The following is a 22,781-nucleotide window of genomic DNA, read 5'->3' as shown; positions in this document are numbered from 1 at the left end:
GGGCCTGCGACTATGCGGCCTATTTCTGCTCCTATATCCATTCACGCATCTAGGCAGAGTTCCACTGGGTGACATCTGCTGGCTCTCTTGAGGACTTCAAGGGACAGTGGGTGCTGTCCAGGGTTCTCTGCTCGGTGTTCACGTCCGGATCCCTTGTTTTAAACCTTTGCCCTCCTCACCCATTACTGTTTTCTCTTTTTGTCCCCCATAATCATTTGGTATTTTGGGTTCTGCGGATCCTCCCTATAGTCTGAGGGGAGGTCCTTTCGATGTAGGCAGGCTTATGCCTCCCCATCTCTCAGACTCTAGTAGGACAACTGGATGGAACGAAAGGAAAAACTATGTAGCTCTTTAAACCATCTTGTTAGTCTTTAAAGGGCTACACAGTTTTACCTTTGTTTTAGCAAGATCAGACTAACACGGCTACCTCTCTATTACTATTCAACATGGATGGAATGAGACATTTTGCTACCACTTGACCCTTAATTTTTCTGCTCAAACTCCTGAGAAGAACAAGTTTTTTACTTATTAGTGTATCACAGTTTCTCATATGAAATGAACAAAATGAATGTTCCCTAATGAACATTCTTTAGTTAATAAAACAGCAGTTTTTCTGGAATAAAGCAAGCAAGGGTACAATTAATGTATTTTAGTAATGGTTATAGTTTTTAAAAGTTTGCAACCAGGTCTTAATATAATTGGAATAGTTGGAAGATGATAAGCACAAGCCCATTTCTACACTGAGAGAGTCAAATTTATTAAGGTTGATTTCTTACTACCTGATTTTGTGAAGTCGAAGGTCCATGTCTCCATTGTGTACAAGAATTCAACATAGTTCAAAGTAGTGCAACCCTAGTAGGGAGATTGCCATTGACTTTGAGAGTGATACGCAGTGGGTGGCTATCCTACAGTACCTGTGCCAGTTTGCATTCTGTGTTATGCTCCTGATACACATTGGGACCAAAACTGTGCAGAGGGAGGTTCTGTTTTCATGTCGTCAGCATCCCGTAATGTGCTTGTCTACCCTTACTTGAGATCAACAGGAAACAATCTTTCCACACCTATGCAGATACGCTAGCACTGAGAACATACACTCCGTTATGGTTCCTGATGTGCATCAAAGCATTGTGATGATGATGTTTACCTTGGTGCACCTAATTGTGGAGTATGTTAATAGTGTATGCTTAACACTCCAGGAAGACGACTAAGACAAATTTCAGGATGCTGTGGACATGCTATTCAGGCAAGCCCTTGTGTTCAGCAAATTGGAAATGCTGCCAACATTGAAGCACCAGTTCTGGTGCTGTTCGACAAGCACAGATTGGTGGGCCCATATAGTGTTGCAGGTATGGGAGGATCAGCAGTGATTAAAAAACCTCAGAATGCACTGGGCCACTTTCATGAACCTTTGTGAATGACTTTCCCTTGCCCTGAAGTGCAGGGACCTGCTCTGACAGTGGAGAAGATTGTGGCAATTGCCCTGTGGAACCTTGCAATATCAGTTACTGGTCAGTCAGGAATTAGTTTGGACTGGGGAAATCTACACTGGGGCCACTGTTACACACATCGCCAAAGCAATCAATACCATTCTGCATTGTGACACCCTGGAGGTTGAGTCTTTGAGATTCTCCCCTTCCATGTCATAAAGCCCCTGGTGGTAGAGGCTATGGAACTGGATGAGGAGGGACACTTGCTCTGCAAGGGGCAGGGTGGGGAGCCTGTCCAGGAATGCTGCTATGTGCACCATCACAGACTTCAGGAATGACAAGACATTATCTTGGTGCTGCACTTGCAGTTCCTTTCCTGCCTCTCTGCTGTCCTTTCCCACTGCTCTGCTCACATCTTCTCCAGTAGCATACTCCATTTGCTCCTTAAACCTGTCTTTCCTTGTGCATTTTCACCTGCAGATTTATAAGAGGTGGACAGCAGATAGAGCTGGGAGAGTACACAATCTCCCTGCAATGACAAAAAGGGCACACATTACAGGAGATGCCTAATCCACTAACATTTAGCAAAAGTCTCTGTAAAGACAATGGAGAAGTGTTCTATGCTAAACTAAAGCTATGCTTTAAAGTGGTCACTGTATCGCAGGTACACAAGAGAGTTCTCAAAGGAACATCTGGACTTATGCATTTTGGAGGCTGGGTTGGATAAGGGGCCTGCCAAGATATGATCCTGGGGGAAGGAGTGGAGAAGGGGTCTGGTAGTGCCTGAGGGGAAGGGGGACAGGTCACTCGGCTTCCTCCTCTGTGTCCACCACATTCCACATCCTAGGAAAATGCTACTTTCCCATTCTGCAGGAGCCAGCAGGAGGGAGGGAGAGGGTGCCAGACGCTGTGAATCCATGCTAGCAGCATCTCCAGCATCTAATAGCTCCCCCTCCTTCATCCAGGTTGTCATGCGAGATATCAGTCTTCTCCAAACCGCAAAGAGTGATAAGGAGCTGATGCCGACTGAATATGCCAGAAACCTGGGCCTTATGCTTCAATGTGTTGTGCTGCAATGATGCCAGACTATTTACTGCTAGCTTGACATCAGAAGGTGTCCTACCATGAAGAATGAAATAAAGCAGGCCCACCCAGAAACCTTGTGAGAAGTATCAAAGGGTTCCTATATAAGAGCTGCATGGAGAAGTGCAGGAAGGTCTCCTGCTCCATCTCCAGATATGTTAACAAGCTGTTCCAGGTCTCCCGGGCAGTGTAGGCATAGAGTACATCACACATCATACCCATCTGCCTTAACCCACTTGCAGGAAGAAAAAAAAAGTGAACTCACCAGAACTGCCTTCCTTAGGATCAGTGCCTGACTGAGCTGTCCTGGGAGGCAGGGATTGTCTCCAGGGTTATAAAAAGTTCTTGGTTCTCACCACTCACTGGCTGCCCATTCTCTTCATTGTCCTCTTCCTGCTGCTGCTCCTTCTCCACTCTGCTGCCCTGATGAGCATCTTGGAAAGATTTCACAGTCTGGCTTGGTAAGCAGGTTGCCCTCCCCCAGGATTGCATGCAGCTGGTTGTAGAAGCAGCATGTTTGTGGTGTTACACCAGACCATCCATTTGCCTCCTTTGTCTTGTGATAAGACTAACTCATCTCCTTTATTTTAATATGGCACTGGTGGGTGTCCCCTGGTGTATCCTTTCTCCACCATGGTCTTTTCGATCTTTGCATAGATACCTCTATTTCATTTGCTGGTTTGGAGCACCACAAGAATGGACTACTGTCCCCATGCCTCAATGAGGTCCAAGATCTCCTTCACACTCCATGCTGGTACTCATCTGTGCGTGTGGGAACTGGAGCCCATAGAGCTCATAGGACTTGAACTCATGGCCACATGTGCTGCTCAGGTGTGCTGTTTACTCTGAGGTCATCTTGCAATGCTGTCCACATGGGAAATGAAATTCAAACTTGCCTGTGTCTTTCCTGTTCAACTAGAGAGCAGTAGAGTTGCAAGTTCTGGTCAGAGCAGTCACAGCAGGGCATTGTGGGATTGTGTCCGACAGGCCAAGAACAACGAATTTTGCAATGTTGCATCTATTCTACTGTATAGTTGACTATGCAAGGTCAAAATTTAGCATTACTCGTGAAAAGCAGGAGTATTGTAATCGACTTTAGTGGCATTTAAAATTGACAGAGTAGTCTTGGTAGAGTGGACTCATGGTTCAGAAAATGACCGTATGTGGCTAAATTCAACCTAAACTCCTAGTGTAGACAAGGCGTCAGGAAATCCCTTCTGAGTCATTGCTTCTCTTATACAGAGTAATGTCAACTAACTAACTAAATTCATCTGAGCATAAAAATAATCAACAAGCCTATGAGAAAGTGGCTGCTCATATTAAACACCATGCAGAATCTGCAACAGCAAGGGGAAAACTCATACACAAAAAATAAATCTAGTCTGGCTGGAAACCCAAAGAAATGGCCTTTACCAATCCCAGATTAAAAATCCATCTGGCTGCTCGCAGAACAGACAGTGAGATGATAACATGCATCACTGCTAAGTGATATTCCTGGAAAAATTGTATTATCCAGATAGGTCTTGTAGGTCTTAATATCTGGACTGTAGAGAAATAAGTCTTAAAATCAAAGGAAGATACATCTACGATGTACCATGCTTGTTAGCATATTGTATTTATTTAGTGAACAAAAATTGTATCCTTTTTAGCAATTGTTGCTGAGTAGGATGAGATGCAGCTTGATATCTGAATTGGCAGAGACACCAATATCAGGGAGGAGAAAGGGGCTATCAATTCACCTAGCAAAGCAACATTGTGTAGGGCAAATGATACAGCATGAAGTGCAGCTATTATACCATAATACATTCTTATGCTGAGTGCCTGTAAATTTAGGGCTTGTCTACACAGCATGATAATTCCTTGAGTTTTTTCACACATGGTAGTTTGTGGAGACCAGACAGTAAAGAGAATTGCATTTTTAGATTCGTAGGCTTCATTATTGAGTAGATTCTTATACAAATTTTAAGATGTTAATATGTAAAAACATTACTATGAAATTATTTAACTTGATAATATTCTAATACGGGAGGATTTAATTCATAAACTATTTTGAATGCTTAATCCTTTATTTGTCTGATAAAGTATTAGTTTAAGAAATACTTATTATCAGGGCTCGCCGAACTGCGGCGAGCCCCACTCGTCAGTTGCACTGTCCGGCGATCTGTGCATGCGCAGATCGCCCGAACCCGGCTCTTCCGGGTTACAATCTACTCTCCACGGGCGAGTAGATTGTTTTATTTCACTGACTATTTTTGAAAGGAAGCTTAGTGGCTAATGAAAAAGGAAATGAAAACAAAACTATTTAAAGAAACAAAAATCTGTATCTTAATATTGCCAACCAGCTTTTAGGTTAAAAGGTCACAGACATCTGGTATCACATTATGTAACACAGACTGTATAATTTCTACAGCACATCAATGCAAGTTAAGCAAGCTTAACAGAAAATGACTATAATAAGCAGGGCTCGAAAAATTATACAAAGTAACAGAATTAAATTATGATTAATATTATAATATGATTTAACATTATAATACAATATTAGGGAAAATTAGCTACAAGGACAGCTGAGCAATAGAAAAAGTTACCTGTAAAGGTTGTGGAATTATCGTAATTTGAGATTTGAAACATAGATTAATTACCTCCCTATAAATGATGATTTGGGAATTAGGTCAATTTGGTGATAATATGGGAGTAAAAGAGAAAACCAATGGATTAAATTATTTATTAAGGGTCCCTGACAATTCTGCTAATCATACAGTGGAGAGAAATAAAGAACTGGAGACATTGGTTCCACCATGCTGAATATTATGTTATCATGTGGTCCATTTAAAAATATTCAGCATTTGCCTGTCCTCCGCAGCCTTGTTTCTTTCACAAATCTGATTACATTCTACTGGATGAGCTTAAATGCAATGTTTTTTCATAGCATTTCAAGGACGACAGGAGTGAGTTCCACTCTGTCTTTCTCTGTCTCTATTTATATTTGTTGTTGGTTGTCACTGAAATCCTCAAAAGTTTGTCTTTCAGTCGATGCACTGGGATTTAAAGATGTAATTGGCACAATTAACGTATCCATGACACCTACTCTCCCTCACTGTAAACTTCATCTTTAAATTTTATTACAAGTGGTTCCTCTAAATCCCCTGAAATTCCCATTTTTCCCTGCCACAAGCCAGGCAGCATGTGAAGTCCCATGCCATCTAGTGCCAGAGGTTTGCCCAGTGACTATAACTTAAATAACTATTCTTCTTCTGACTCTTCTATAATTAACCACTTTCCCAGGCTTCACTTTAACCAGAATGGAACCAGATCACTGGAACTTAAAAAAGGCTGTAGAACAGTTTTGAAACTAAGGGCTGGGGGAAAAGCTGACAGGTGTAGAGGAGCACACGGATCTGACAGACACATCTCTGATGGGCAGGTCTATTAATAGAGATTCTCTGTGTGCTAGTAAAGAGGAGATAATGGCAGATGATAAAATATAGGTAAGACCTGATGAGAAACATTCAAATGAAAAAGAGTCCCATTCAGTTAATCATGTAATGGTAGACGGCTAAAAAGTGACAGGTTTTAAAGCGTATATACAAATGCTAGAAGCCTAAATAATAAAAAAGAGTGAACAAGAGTGCCTCATATTGAGTGAGTACAGAAAATATATTGGAAGGACAATATATTGGTCATGCTGATGAGTGGCAACATATTTGGAAAAAAAACATGGAATGAAGTAAAAATCTTAAATGAACGAAACTGTACCATAAAACTTTTATGGCTAGTAATTCCATGCTCTGATAATAAGAATATAGCACTTGGGGTGTATTACAAAATACTTGACCAGGATGGTGATAGTGACAGAAATGCTCAGGGAGATTAAGAGGCTATCAAATAATTTAAAAAAAAAACCTCAGTAATAATCACCACATGGTACATGTCATCTGAGGATGGGGTAGAGAGAGAAAGTTTCTTGACACATTAAATGATTGCTTCTTGGAGCAGCTGGTTCTGGGACCCACAAGAGGAGATGCAATTCTTGATTTAGTCCTAAGTGGAGTGCAGAGTCTGGTCAAAGAGGTGACTGTGGCTAGACTGCTTGGAAATAATTACCATAATACAATTAAATATAACATCCCCATGGTGCAAAAAACACCACAGAAGCTCAACACTATGGCACTTAATTTCAGAAAAGGGAACTACACAAAAATGATAGAAATTTGATTGTCTTTTTCAGATGTGTTCATTTTTTTGATTGTATCCTTTGGTATATATAGTTGTGCCAATTTTCTTCCTCTATTTGATCTGAGGAAGTGGGTCTGGCCCACGAAAGCTCATCACCTAATAAACCATCTTGTTAGTCTTTTAAGTGCTACATAGTCCTGTTTTTTGTTTCAGCTACACAAAAATGAGTAAGTTAGCTAAACAGACATTAAAAGGTACTGTGGCAAAAGTGAAATTCTTGCAAGTTGTATGGAAACTTTTAAAAGAAACCATAATAGAGGCTCAAGTTAAATGCATAGCCCAAGTTAAAAAAAAATAAAAGAACCCAAAAAATGCCTTTGTGGCTCAACAACAAAGTGAAAGAAACAGTGAGAGGCAAAAAAAGACATTTTTTAAAAGTGGAAGTTAAATCCTACAGAGGAAAATTGAAAGAAGAGTAATCTCTGGCAAATAAAGTACAAAAAGGTAATTAGGAAGCCCCCCCTCCCCTTCCCCAAAGCTAACCAAAGTAATTAAAAAACAAATTAGGAGCAGAAAGCCTGCTAAACAACCTGTAGGGTCACAGGATGATCAAATTGCTCAAGGAGCACTCAAGGATAATAAAGCCATGCGGAGAAACTAAATGAATTATTTCATAGATCTTCATGGCTGAGGATGGGAGGGAGATTTCCAAATCTGAGTCATTGTTTTTAGATGAACAAATCTGAGAACCCTACCAGATAGAGTTAGGGTTGCCAGATGTCTGGTTTTGAACCGGACAGTCGAATATTTGACCTTTCTGTTCGGGAAACAAATTGAGAAAATATAAATGAGAAAATATACATGTTCGGTATTTTCTAAATAAGATGTAATGTAGATTGTGATGTAATGTCAGATGTATCTGATATTTTTGTTGAAACCATCCGGCAACGCTAGATGGAGGTGTCATTAGGAGGACACAGGACCAGATGTTATTCACTCAAGAGTTCTGAAGAAATTCAAATGTGAAAATGCAGCCCTACTAACGAAGGCTAGTAAGGTATGATTTAAATCCACTTCTAAAAAAATGCTCCAGAGTAATCCTGGCAATTACAGGCTGGTAAGCATAACTTCAGTATTGGCCAAATTGATTGAACTTATAATAAACAACTACCCGTCTGATACCCTGGCTACCCCTCTGGTAGTTGTCACAATACAAGCCATCGAATTTAGCCATATGAAGTGGAAATCCATCAACTTCATGAAAAAACGTGCACATATACAGGGAAAGGCTAGGGAGCAATTTAAGCAATTCTACGCTACCAGTAACTTTCATTAATGTGTGTAGCCACACACCACGGCATACATTTTTGCAGCAAAAGGGATATATAGTAAGTGTGAGAGTGGTAAATCAAAAAATTTTTTCACCTAAAATGAATTTCACAAAAACATCTGAGCAAAATAATATAAAATAGTTCATCCTTTCCCAAGTGGAAAAATTATTTCTTTCAGAGTGAAACGTTCCTGTTAAGATTTTTTCTTGTTTATTATATCATCAAAAAGTTGGTGATATTATAAACAAGTTCTCCCTAATTTTTAATTTCTAAAGTCCTATGCTCCCTGAAGAAACTAAGACCATATCTGAAAGATCCTTGTTTTGTATATAAGTATTGGGTTTGTAGCAGTTAAAGTTTAGCCTGAACAAACTCTGGTTTCTATGCAGAGAATAGGTAATGTTTATTTTTGTAGACATGACTTTAATGCTGGAGTCAGCAGCAATTAATTCATTTATGGCAGTCTGTCTTCTGAAATAAAGAAACTAAAGAATTAAATTGTGTTTATGGTAGCTGGGCAATAGAGATCTTCAGCCAGAAGATGTGACTTGAAAATAGAACGTAAAAAAATCCATCATGTTAAAAGTTATGTGTTGATTTCCCCAAATAAACAAGCTTGGCCTTTGCCATATAAATGCTAAGAACTGTACCTAGCTCCATTACTGAGGAGAGGCTATGTAGCATGGACCTTGCTACTAACATGACAGCAACAGAAGATTTTCACCAACCTAACGTAGAAGGAAGATAGATCCTTTTTTTTTTTTAAACTTGGGCACGTTTTAAATAAATTACATCATTATTTTCTATCACCTTTGGTTGTAAACTCAAGAAACAGTAGCATTTTCTCAAAAACGAACGAAACAGCACTCAAGTAATTACCCCATATATTGACTTTGTGCTCCAGTGAGATTTCTTAAAGTAATGAATATTTGCAAATTAAATATGTCTACACTGCAAAAAAAAGCAAAACAAATCTGAAGCACTGTGGCAGCAAGTCTCAGAGCCTTGGTCAACTTGGGCTTACCCAATGGGGCAAAAAAATAATGTAGATGTTCCTGCTCCCCCAAGCCTATAAATCCTTATGCATGTGAATAGTTCCACTGAAGACTCGTGATTGCAGGATCAGAACTAACCATTCCTTTCCTATCCTTGGAGGACACCTTTCTAAAAGCAGTCAGTTAAATTAGTAGCATGGTAGTATGCTATAAAGCAGTGGACTCCAACGCGCTGCCCATGGGTGCCATGGAGCCCGCCAGGTCATTTCTGTGCACCCACCGAATGATCTGGACTGGCCCCGGCCCTGGGCGAGTGGCGCATGGGCGGCCCCGGCCCTGGGTGAGTGGCGCATGGGTGGCCCCGCCCCTGGGTGCCTGGCAGTCCCAAAAGGGTGAGGACCACTACTATAAAGTATCATTTTTTTCCTAGCATGAATGCCTTTTCTACAATTCCGTATTTTAATTTGACTGAGCTAGGGAAAGTTCTAGCACTGGTGCTCAAAAAGGACAAACAGTCTATAGAACTCTTTACCAGAAGATGTTGTACATTCCAAAACTGTAACAGGATTAAAAGAAGCTAGCTAAGTTGAGGGAGTCAATGTCAAGTCCATCAATGGCTGTTATGGATGAGTAGGGACAGTGTCCCTACTTTCTTTTGGCCAGAAGATGGGAATGGCTAATAGGGGATACATTACTTGATAGTTAGCTATTCTGTTCATTCCCTGTGAAGCAACAGGTATTGACCACTGTCATAAGACAAGATACAGAGCTAGATGGACCTTTGGTGTCACTTAGTATCGTCATTCTTATGGTCATATGTTCTAAAGAACAAGCAAGTTGGAAAATATCTTGTAACTATAAGATCCTAAAGGGTCCTAAAGTATTCTGATAATTCACTTATATAGTTATTAACTTCTTCTGTATACTCATTTACATTTTTTTTTCAGTTTTAAACAAAGGAAATAATCAATGTATGCTTTCTGAAATATAGTTTCATTGCTTTTTCCCCTCACATCTAAAGGAACCAAAGTCTTTGTAGTCTTTTAAATATCAATTAACTGTAACTTCTTGCAAATAATAGTAATATAAGATATTTGAGACAAAACAAATAATGAAATTGTGAATAATTATGCAACCAACAGCTTGAATATAATGGCAAATATTTGTTTATTGATGATTTTCTGACTCTGTGCTCTGACCAAGCATCATAAAAAAAGATTTATTTTGTGTGTGTCTTAAATACAGTGGACTCGTAGTTTATTCTGAAGGACCATTGAATTTGGAGCGCAAGCCAGAAGATATGTCTGAGCTTTTCAGACCATTCCACACTTTGCTAAAGAAAATAAGGCAAGTAATAAAAGATTTCTGTTTCTTGAAATGACCATTTTTCCTAGGATGAGAGAACTGAAAAAATACATGTAAAAAGGAAAATGTTTCAAAAACTATTTCTATGCTTTCTATGTTACCATAATTTACCTCCTTTTTTTTCCTGAGTGACTTTTGTGTACCCAGCTTTCTGTTGACCTGATTTTCTTTATACTGGTATTTTCTAAACTTCTTTCAGTTCTTTTTTTATACTTTTCTTCCTTTGAATTGTGTTCACTTTTCTTTATTTTTAATAGACATGGTTGGTGGTGAATGGCTGCAATATTAAATCTAGACATTTTGTAGTTTTCGTTAACTATAACATCCGTTTTAATTATATTTATTTTACAATTTTGATTTAACTCATGATATTATATAATATACAGGTAGTGACTTAATAGATTATTTTTGTCCAATTTCTATTAGGCTAGTGATTATCAGACTTTTTCATATTGTGGACCTCTTTTTAAATAATAGATTATTTCCTGCATTCGTCCTTTCTCAATCTCAAAATCCTAATAACTTCTTGGTACCTAAAACTCCCTGGTTAGATGCTTTTGAAAATCCAATTAAATGCCCCTTAAAAATCTGGCCCTGAGGCTCTAAATTTTCAAGTGATTGTTTATTTTGGTGCCTTCATTTTTGGTGCCCAGTCGGAGACCTTTTTAAAGAGGCCTGATGTTAAGAGATTCTGAACCACTGCCCTCAGAAAATCAGGATCCTTTAAAATGTATCAGCTCAAATATTGAAGCATTCTTAATCACTGGAAACATCTTAAAATATAAGCCTATGTTTTAATAGCACTGAATGTCCTCACTTTGCACACTGGTTTCACTGCGTTAAATTTTTCAACACCATTTTGCAATATGGTTCTTCCTCCCATGTATCTGCCATCACATTTTTAGGTTTCAGATTCAGTTTTCAGTTCAAATCCAAAATTGGATCACAAGCACAGAGAAATTAAGCTACATAAAGGGATTGTTCAGAGTGCAGAAAAAGGGGGGAAGGATTGTGTATGTTTATCAAAAAAAAAAAAATCTTCTGGAAACCCTACAAGAATCCAGGACTTAGTTACAACTAGCAGAAAGCAGCCTTGGTTGCCAATGAACAGATGCTTTCCTGTTGTTACGGAAGCAGTGCCAACTAGTTCATGGGCCAAAGTTTGAGAATCTCTCTAATGGGTTTTTAGTCCTGTATACTGCACATGCAGGATCGTTCACTACAGAATGGACCAGATTCTAAACTAGTGTGCATTTCAGCTAAATTTATTTAACTTCAGCTTTATGTATTTGCACAAGACTCTAGACCTGTATTTCAGTTTTTGTCCTATGTGATAGCACCACCACCCTTGCTAGTGTTCCATAATCTGGATCTAATCAATGAAAGAGACAGAATAGGTAATACCTTGTCCTCCAATTTACCTCCTTTTTGAAAACCTTTTATTTTAGTTTTGGCCTCTAGTTTGCCTAGATTTTTTTAACATGCATTATTATGACAACAGAAAATTATATTGGACTAGTTTATCTGTCGCCAGAAGCCATATGCGGTGGTTGTTCTCAATGCTGACACTAAAATCAATCAGGTAATATTATGCTATCTTGAACTGTATGGACATAGATATGTAGAAATAAAATTACAATTTTCTTAACATGTAAGACTTTATTACCACTTTTCTCTCTATTTATAATTAACATCTTTATTAGTTTGAGCGATTTAGATGGAGGAAATTTTCAAACCTCAAACTTCCATGGAAAATCAATGGAAATTAAGCACATAACTCATATGTACCTTCTGAAAAATCTCCCTTGATATCTCTGTTTCGAAAACATATGCTATAGATATGCAAGTATATGCACAATATTGATCTTTTAAATAGTTATTCTGTATCTGACTGCTGAAATGGATACACGTTGCTATTCCTACTGTATAGTGATATTGATTATGAAAGCTAGGCATAAAGAAACAAATTATTGAGCTATAGAATTCATAATGTGAAAATCTTTACCTAGAATAAAATCCTAAAAATACATTGTTTTGAATTTACTGCTTACTGTTATGAGAAATCCCACTGAACTTCGAAGGCCAATTAAAGTTGCATTAAAACAACAAATTCCATTTACTTCCAGAACACAATCACAACAAAAATTCTTAATCTAAATTGCTCTCCTCTCCTTAGAGTAATATAAAAAGACTCCTTATAATCTAATTTACTTGTCACTATTCATACATGTTGTCTAGGATTCACATTTTAAAATATAGAAAATAAATTCAGTTAAATCTGTTTTTGCTTTTGTTTAGTCCATTTCATTTTCAACTTTTACAATCTTAGTTGTTAGATTGTAGTTACATTAGGATAACTTCAATAACACCTACTTCTAATGCAGTCTTTTTTTTTTTTAAATGGAAAAACTTTAGCTCAATCTGTACTTCGGAAAATGCCAGTTCTTACAAAATCTGAGCTTTCTGTCAAATTTGACATGGTGATATTTTATAATAATTTATTGTTTATGCAGATATCATAACCATAATAAATAAACATTATGGTGTTATTATTACTGTTGTTGTTGTTATTTATGTACTTTCCCTTTTTCTACAAAATAACTACTATGAATATATACACATGAGAGGGCGCAATTTTATATTCTTGCCTCGGGCCCAAAATTAGCTAGTTATGACACTGTGTCCACATTTCAGTGGTGATCATCTTAGATACCTAAAATCTAATATATTGAAGTTGATTCATCACAGCAGGCACAGGAGATGCAATTTGCACTCATACCCACAAATTACTCCTATGGAAACAGCTACATACATGGAGGATTGATTCTCAGAGAGAAAAAAGCAATCAAAACAACTATTGCTTACCTTCTTGAAGAGAAAGTAACTTTAAACTTTAGATAGGTCTCCATAGAAGCCAAGCTGATGGAGGCTGTGAGGAGAATATGTGAAATCAGTTAATCTCCTAGCAACCTTGGCCTCATCCTCTTTTGGTCTGACCCTACTCTTTTTGTCGGCTGAGCAGCTAACCTGGTCCAGGCCACTGATGGAGCAAGTTTTTCAGCCTGGCTTCTGCCAATTGTGTGAAACGATATCTTGTTTTTACAATAAGTAGCTCATAACAACCACAATATACTTTAAGAATGTGTTCATTTTTTGTTCTTCTGCAGTATACAGTGGAAGATAAACGTTTATTTTTCCAAATGTAAATTGCCCTTGTACAATAACGTGGCAATTAGAATGAAGGTATATGAACCCCCAAAGTGACTTTTATATTCAATCTTTTTTAAAGGTACTATAAAAAGGAATTATAGTGAAACTGTCAGTTGGGAGATAAATCTTATATGTATATGTATATGTTTATGTGTGTGTGTGTGTGTGTATATATATGTGTGTGTGTGTTTGTGTGTGTGTGTAATTACTTTTTGAATCTTAAGTTATTTGCTTCAGTTACTTCCTATGGTAATACATCCCAAGGCCTAAATATTTATTGTGTGAAAAAATATTTCCATTATTCAGTTGCCTATGTCTGCTAAGAAAAATGAAGTTTCATTTAGCAACAGAAAAATATGTCTTAAATCCTGGTAATTTTTCATAGATGGTAAAGGAAAAACAAAATTATCTAAATAGTTCCTTTTCACTGAGAAAGTAATTTCAGTTTATAATAAAGCTTTTGTTCATGTGTTTAGAATTGGTAACATCGAACAATTTGTTTAACAGATTTGCTTTTTGTTTAAGGCATCAATTGTTTCCATTCTAATTATTGAAATAATGGCAACAGAAGATTACCCAATTTAATCTGACAAATTCTGTACAACAACTCTTTTATCTTCTTGATTACTGTTCTATATTATAAAGAATTTTCCTAAGAAACAATGCCCAATGATGGTGAGTTAACTGCATATTTTAAATTTAAAGCATGAGACACATAACCTTTTAGCTATAACACCATAAAGAATCTCTTGACTTACATGCAGAAAGTTTATAATTAATATTTATATATGGTGTTATTCAGGGGTGTAAGTCCATGTATTTGTTCATAATTATGTGCGTATGTATAATTTAAAAAATAGATATTAATTAATTTGTATTATAGTATCTTTAAGAGGTCAAGCCCCCATTATGGTAGGTATTATACAGATATCTAACATAGAGGCAATACTTCCCTCAAAACTTTCAGTGTAAGTCTATAAACAACAGATGGATAAATGGGGCAATGCAAAGAAACATCTGATGATGTCAGTTTTGGATCATGCCCTATTTCCTTATTCCTGTACCTGGAATAAGAAATAACTGTAATACCCCAGATTCTGTAGTGTGAGCACTGTTAGCAAATGCACAGTTCTTTACAACAACAATATAAATATGCATGTAATTTTAAAAGTAGATATGACAGCATCAGGTTAATTTCCAGCAAGACATAGTTAAGATAGTTGTTATAAATTATCCTATTGAAGTCAGTAGAGCTGCAACCGTTTACATGAGTGGAGAATTTGCCTTGATAAGAGTAAAACATGATCAGGAAAACAAAGTCGATTCTTGTTCTGTGGAAAAATTGGAATAGCTGTTAAACTGAGGGAGCCCTGAAAAAAAATTTCAGGTCTGATGCTGCCAAAGCAGAGGCTGATTTTCAAATCCAGGTCAAAATTTTATATGTGAGAACCATAATAAGGAAATTGGTAGAAGGTGGATCTTTTTTGAACTTTGCTACGACAGTACTTGCTGGCAACAACAGTTAAATTACATTTAATTTTCTGTACTAGAGTTTTTAATGGATGGTCTTTTATTTTAATATATTAATGTATTGTGTAAAGATTAAAATCTCTTAAGACCTCATTGCGAATGTTTCTAACTTCCTCCACACTATGGGTCAGATCCTTGTTTATATGATGTAGAACAGAATCTAACAACTTCATTTTGTGTGTGTGTATGTGTGTGTGTGTGTGTGTGTGTGTGCATATGCAAGCTTCCTACCAAGCATAGGTGACTCATGGGAACATGTAGGAGGTGCACCACCCAACTGTTTCCTTAAAATTTTAATTCCATTTTTCTGGGTGGTCCTCCTTGTACCCTCCCCCGCAGGCCCCAAATGCCACTGCTAGCAAGATCATATAGTTAAAAAGTGAAACAGAGCACTTGGGGAATTATAAACCAATCAACCTGTCTTCAGTGCCTAGAAAGGAGAATATTAAGTTTATAAGAAAAAACTTTAAAAAGCAGCGGATAGTCCTAAGAGACTAACAAAAAATGTAAATGGTATCATGAGCTTTCGTGGGCACTACCTCAAAATAGCCCAACATGGATTTGTCAAGAACAAAGCATGCCAAACCACCCTCATTTCCTTTTTTTACCAGGATAACTGGACAAATGGATGGGAGAAAGCAGTAGACATAATATATTTTATTGCAATAAATACTTTTGACACAGTCCAATGTGAAATTCTTGTAAGCAAAATAGGAATATTTGGTCTGGATGAAATTATAATAAAATCAGTGGAAAAACTTGCTGAAAGACTATAGTCAAAGAATAGTTAGTGATTTGCAATCAGACTGGTAGAGAATATCTTGGCACCTGATAACAGTCTATGATCTATTGTTTTCCATGTCCACTGAAGTTATAATGGTCTTAATCTGCACCAGGAGAGATTAGGTAAAACTTCCTAATTGTAAGTGTAGTTAGCATCTGGAATACATGTCCAAATGAGCTTCTGAGATCACTGTAAGTACTAAAAATGGTTGGGAGAAACATTTGTCAGAAATGGTCTGAATTTACTTAGTCCTGCCATAGTGCAGGGGGCTGTAGCTGATAATTCTTATGGTCCCTTCCAGCTCTACATTTCTGTGCTTAACCTGCCTCAAAAGAGGAAGATCCTTTCAATTTAAGGAATGAGACTCTGCGTGCATGCATGTAAATACTGTTTGCTCCTGTTTTGCTTATATTTGCTAGATATTCAGCCAGTGGAGTTTTGCTCATTGTAATAAATTCATTTGTGTTGGGTAACAAATTATGTTAATACTAAAGGCAGGAATTGTGACATATGGTCACTGATACTTGCAGTTAGGGTGGAAACCCTGAAAAGACACTGACCTTAGCCTGTTTCAAAGGAGGGAGACACTGTCAATTTAAAGAACCTCAAATTGACAAAGGCTCCAATGCCAGAGGTCTGTGAGCTCTCAATCAGCAGGCTCTATGCCCTCAGGCTGTCAGACTGTTTCAACCTGTTTCTCCCTACTGTTCCAAGAGTCAATCTAAAGAGGCTCTAAAGAATGCTGACATTTCTTGACGTTGGACTATGTTTTGACCGAAGAGCTGAAATCACTTGGAGCTGAAATCATTGTGGCAGAACTCAGTTTCTGCCCCGAGCCAAAATCACTACCAGGAGCTGGCCAGCAGGAACAATGAATGAGTGCGTGTTCAGTGGGGTGGCTGGCGGAAACAGTGAGCATGCAAGCAGCTGGTGGGGGCAGAAAGCATGCGGATGGCCGGGAGGAGCAGCGAGCATGGCAACATCATTTCCCATGTATAATGAGGGGGCACTTCTTGCAGATGTATCTATGAATGCTGGGTCTATTGCTACCTTATTGTGTACCGTATTTTCCGGCGTATAGGGCGACTGGGTGTATAAGACGACCCCCTATCTTTTTAATTAAAAGATAGGGTTTCATCTTATACCCCAGCGCCCCTCCGCCTCCTTTGCTCCCGGTGTCCCTGGTCTGCTGGAGATGGTCACCAGCAGACCAGAGGCACCGGGAGCAAAGCCGCCAGGAGCGCCTGGGCTGCCCCCCCCCCCCCGCCGGAGCCCCTCCGCGGCTTTGAAAGCCTCGGGGGAAGCCGGCGGGGGGGCATCCCAGGCGCGCATGGGCTGCCCCCCCGCCGGAGCCCCTCCGCGGCTTTGAAAGCCTCGGGGGAAGCCGGCGGCGGGGCATCCCAGGTGCGCCTGGGCTGCGCCGCCGCCGGAGCCCCTCCGCGGCTTTGAAAGCCTCGGGGGAAGCCGGCGGGGGGGCATCCCAGGCGCGCATGGGCTGCCCCCCCGCCGGAGCCCCTCCGCGGCGGCGCGGAGGGGCTCCGGCGGGGGGGCATCCCATGCGCGCCTGGGATGCCCCCCCGCCGGCTTCCCCCGAGGCTTTCAAAGCCGCGGAGGGGCTCCGGCGGGGGGGCAGCCCAGGTGCGCCTGGGATGCCCCCCCGCCGGCTTCCCCCGAGGCTTTCAAAGCCGCGGAGGGGCTCCGGCGGGGGGGCAGCCCATGCGCGCCTGGGATGCCCCGCCGCCGGCTTCCCCCGAGGCTTTCAAAGCCGCGGAGGGGCTCCGGCGGCGGGGCATCCGGCGTACAAGACGACCCCCGATTTTTGGGGGATGTTTTTTAACATCAGAGGTCGTCTTGTACGCCGGAATATACGGTACTTCCAGTTCCAAATGAGGTGCGTAGTTACCTGGTCAGTTTGTAACCCTAGTGTTTGTAACTCCGAGGTTCTATTCTAATGTTCTTTTAAATTATTTAAAAAGTAAAATTCTAGTAAAATTTTTAAAAATTGTTTTTTCTCTATTTTAGCTTCTAATCTTACATCATGTTCACTGACTGAAGTAAGTCACGTGTCCAAAATCCTGCTAATTCATGGTAGATCCATGCACATAGGATTTCCATAATGCAGTAATTTCATAATACAATTTCTTAAAATCATTCACAGTTCAAAAGTGTTATAAACAAAACTCCCAAATCATTATCAGATGGACTTGTAAACTTACAGATTTTTGAAATTTTATAATACATAGTGATAATAAGGTTTTCAGCTATGAAGGATAATTAGCCCTAGAGAGATTGCATGGTATCTTCTCTAACAAATTTACAACTGAGCTAATTGCCAAACAAAACATTAAACTTCAAGAGTCACATGGAATTATTTATGTAGAACAAGAATAAAAGCATTATGGAATGAAAACAAATCTGTCAGAGAAATTAGGGAAGTGGGCGTAAGGTGGAGGACACAATCCACATAATGTGATTATGGCTATAAAAGTAACTGCAAAAATGGTACTTGGTGACTTCACATGGATATATGCAAGTGTTTATTCTGAGTCATAGCTGTTGAGCTTACTTTTTTTTTAATCGGTTTTATTACTCTTAACACTGTACATTCAGTATAGCTGTAGAAGGCTATATGCTGCTGTCTTTTATTCCGCCTCCATTATTATCCTCTAAGCTGCCAGCTACATTTTGATTATATGGTTTTGGTTGTGCGATAGCTGGTGATGTATGACTCAGATAGAATTATTTATTTTCAGATGATATGTTGATGTTGCAGTGGTAGCAGCCCTAAAAATCTTATTTGACCTTTAACGTAGCAAATTGAAGTAATTGATTGAAAATAAACGTGGATCCAAGAGATATCTGTCTTTAATTCCGTACCTTTTTTGGACTACGATCACTCTCTTGATGGAGTTTTGATATGTGGATTGTAACAACCCCAGGATTCCTACAACCCACTCTTGAATGCCTGCTGCCAAGGTTCTCACTTGAAATGTTTACTTCAGGATACTCTACCATCTGTTCCCTTGTTACAACGACCAGGTTTGTCGTAGAGCGATTCCTTCTTTCAAAGGCCATTATAGAAATTCTAGTTCACCACAGCTTGTAATATATTGTTTACAGTTAACTCTGGCACTGATCACCTGGCAATGCCCTCTGTCCTTTTCAAGCCCCATTTCAGTTTTTTTTTCATGAGCTCCTGAGTCTGATGTTCTCCCAATGTGATATCACTGCCACTTTCTCAGAAGCTTAGGTTTTTATCGTCTTTGATGGACCAGTATGTAATCTGGAGAGATCTCTCTTGGCAATTTGACCCAGCCCAACAAAACCATCTCCATCTGTCAATTTACCAAATATTTGTCTTTCTATAATCCTTCTTCCTCTACTGCTCCAAGCAACCCAATGGACCCTCCGAGTCCTTAAGTTTCAAGCTGCTATCTCACTTCCACCCACATATTTTACATCCCATATATCTAAAATGGTAACTGCAGCATACACCATTCTCTACATGGATATAATACATATTATTGTAATAGTACTTTGCGCTCATGTTATACTTACCATCTAGTGATTTCTAAACATGTGTGGAATGGCTAGCTCCCTTTCCTGTGTTCTAGTAACAAATAATATTGTGCTGCCCCTAAAATCACATGTACACATTTACGCACAAAGAAATATTTTGTTTTTGTCAAGGCTACTTTTCTATATGGTGTTTCCATTTCAGAGTAGAATATTATTTGGAAGAATGTAAATCAGCTTTTAAGATGTGAAGTCAAGAACTGATGTTTTGTAATTAAAGAACAAAATTGTCAAGATAATATTAAGTTTTTGAACAGCCAATAAGACTGTGAGTTCCACAGTGTTTTCAGAGTATAATACAAAGTGAAGTCAGTGGAAAAATTCCATTTTCCTTAAATGGATAATGCCTAATGGTGGATCAGTTTGATCATGCTTGCATTCTTTCCTTAAAGATATTCTATAGTCTACTCCCAATTGGGGTATTTGACCCCTGAAAATAATTATTACTAAGCAGTAGAAAGGAGGAAAAATAGATGGTCTAATGAGTAACACAGCCATTCCCTGACTTACAATCACACCAACTTACGATCATCCGTACTTATGACCAACCTCCCATTAACCCCATTATAATATTTTCGAGTTGAGAGCCATGTACATCAATTTTTTTTTAACAGAGCAGGCAGCACGTTTAAGGGTATTTCCAACTTATGACCAAATTGAGTTACGACCAGGTGTTCGGAATGTAACCTGTTTGGAAGTCAGGGACTGTCTGTATATTGAAAAGGAAAATTGCCATATTATCAGTTTGTCATTGCTGTCCGGTCAAATATCAGACCAGGGAAGTGTATTATTCCGTTCCAGTTATGCTTCATGATTCTTCAAACAACACAGCATTGCCCCAGCGTTGTTCTGAATCTTCATTGCCATGACCCTCCATCTCATTAATGGCAAGCTTCCACTAATGGCAAGATTGTCTACAGAATAAATGAAACTTTTCAATCTCAGAAGACTAAAGGCCAAAAGCAAGTCCTCCATGAATTTGTTCATGGAGCTCCAGTACATGGATAACAATATCGTTGCTGCTCTTTCCCCTCTAGTTCTTCAGACCATCTTACATCAGTACCTGACAAACTAGCTGAAACGATAGTAAAGAATTGAGGCACCTTATAGACTAACTGAAGTGTAGTTAGTCGAGGGCAAAGACCCACTTTGTCAGATGCATGTAGTGGAAATTTCCAGAGGCAGGTATAAATATGCAGGCCAGGATCAGGCTGGAGATGACAAGGTGGATCCAATCAAGGAGGATGAGGCCCACTTCTAGCAGCTGATCTTGAGGTGTGAATTCCAAGAGAGCAGAAGCTGCTTTTGTAGTTAGCAAGCCATTCACAGTCTTTGTTTAATCCAGAGTTGATTGTGTCAAACTTGAAGATGAACTTTAGCTCAGCAGTTTCTCTTTGAAGTCTGGTCCTGAAGTTTTTTTTGCTGCAGGATGGCTACTTTTAGATCTGCAATTGTGTGTCCAGGGAGATTGAAGTGTTCCCCTACAGGTTTTTGTATGTTGCCATTCCTAATATCAGATTTGTGTCCATTGATTCTTTTACATAGGGACTGTCCAGTTTGGCCGAAGTATATAGCAATGGGGCATTGTTGGCACATGATGGCATATATTACGTTGGTAGATGTGCAGGAGAATGTACCAGTGACAGTATGGCTGATCTGGTTAGGTCAAGAATAAAGAATAGTAAAGAATAAAATTGTCAGACACATAGATTAACGTAATTTGTTGGGGAAAAGTCAACATGGTTTCTGTAAAGGGAAATCATGCCTTACTGATCTACTAGGCTGTGTCTAGACTGGCAAGTTTTTCCGACAAAGCAGTTGCTTTTGCGGAAAAACTTGCCAGCTGTCTACACTGTCCGCTTGAATTTGCGCAAGAACACTGACGATCTAATGTAAGATTGTCAGTGTTCTTGCGCATATACTATGCTGCTCCCGCTTGGGGAAAAAGCCCTCTTGTGCAAATGTTTTTGTGCAAGAGGGCCAGTTTAGACAGTTAAAAACTGTTTTGTGCAAAAAAGCCCCGATGGCAAAAATGGCGATTGGAGCTTTCTTGCACAAAACCGCGTCTAGATTGGCACGGATGCTTTTCTGCAAAAAGTGCTTTTGCGCAAAGGTGTCTGTGACAATCTAGATGCTCTTTTCCTTAAATGCTTTTAACGGAAAAACTTTTCCATTAAAAGCATTTGCGGAAAATCATGCCAGTCTAGATGTAGCCCTAGAGTTCTTTGAGAAGGTCAACAAACATTGGACAAGGGGGATTCAGTGGCTATAGTATACTTAGATAAATGGAAAGTTTTCAGAGTAGAGAGAGGTAACTAATGGGGACCCCCGAAAGCTCTGTCCTGGGACCAATCCTATTCAACTTATTTATAAATGATCTAGAGAAAGGGGTAAACACTGAGGTGGCAAAATTTGCAGATGATATCAAACTGCTCAAGATTGTTAATACCAAAGCAGACTGTGAAGAGTTTCAAAAAGTTCTCACCAAACTAAGTGACTGGGCAACAAAATGGCAAATGAAATTTAATGTTGATAAACGTAAAGTAATGCACACTGGGAAAAAATAATCCCAGCTATACATACAATATGATGGGGACTAATTTAGCTACAACTACTCAAGAGAGAGATCTTGGAGTCACTGTGGATAGTTCGCTGAAAACATCCACTCAGTGTGCAGTGGCAGTCAAAAAAGCAAATAGAATGCTAGGAATCATTAAAAAAGGGATACAGAATATGACAGAGAATATCTTATTGCCTCTATATAAAACCACGTTACACCCACATCTTGAATACTGCATACAGACGTGGTCCCTTCATCTCAAAAAAGATATATTGGCATTGGAAAAGGCTCAGAAAAGGGCAACAAAAATGGACAGGTTTGAAATGGGTCCCATATGAAAAGCGATTAAAAAGACTTGGACTTTTCATCTCAGAAAAGAGGAGACTAAGGGGGGGTGGGAGATATGAGAGAAGTCTATAAAATCAAGACTGGTGTGGAAAAAGTGAATAAGGAAAAGTTATTTACTTATTCGCACAATATAAGAACTAGGGATCACCAAATTAAATTAATAGGCAGCAGGTTTAAAACAAACAAAAGGAAGTTTTTCTTTATTCAGTGCACAGTCAGCCTTTGGAACTCCTTGCCACAGGAGGTTGTGAAGACCAGGATTTTAACAGGGTTCAAAAAAGAGCTAGCTAGATTCATGGAGGTTAGGTTCATCAATAGCTTTTAGCCAAGATGGGTAGGAATGGTGTCCCTAGCCTCTGTCTGTCTGGAAATGGGGGACGAGAGGGATCACATGAGGAT

The 22,781-nt window shown here is 39.1% G+C and overlaps 1 protein-coding gene across 5 annotated transcripts in view; it reads left to right on the top strand.

The window, feature by feature from the left end:
- Positions 1-22,781, top strand: part of ZFYVE28 (zinc finger FYVE-type containing 28) — a 275,487-nt gene that overhangs the window by 172,977 nt on the left and 79,729 nt on the right. For all 5 annotated transcript variants that reach the window (XM_075930868.2, XM_075930867.2, XM_075930866.2 and 2 more), the window contains exon 7: positions 10,255-10,356. In XM_075930868.2, the coding sequence (XP_075786983.2) occupies positions 10,255-10,356 (102 nt within the window). The remainder of the gene's footprint in view (positions 1-10,254; positions 10,357-22,781) is intronic.

The sequence above is a fragment of the Pelodiscus sinensis genome, chromosome 4 (assembly GCF_052426305.1).
Source record: "Pelodiscus sinensis isolate ZL-2025 chromosome 4, ASM5242630v1, whole genome shotgun sequence".
NCBI lineage: Eukaryota > Metazoa > Chordata > Testudines > Trionychidae > Pelodiscus > Pelodiscus sinensis.
Note: the sequence above shows the minus strand (reverse complement) of the source record. Positions and strands in the feature narration are given on the sequence as shown.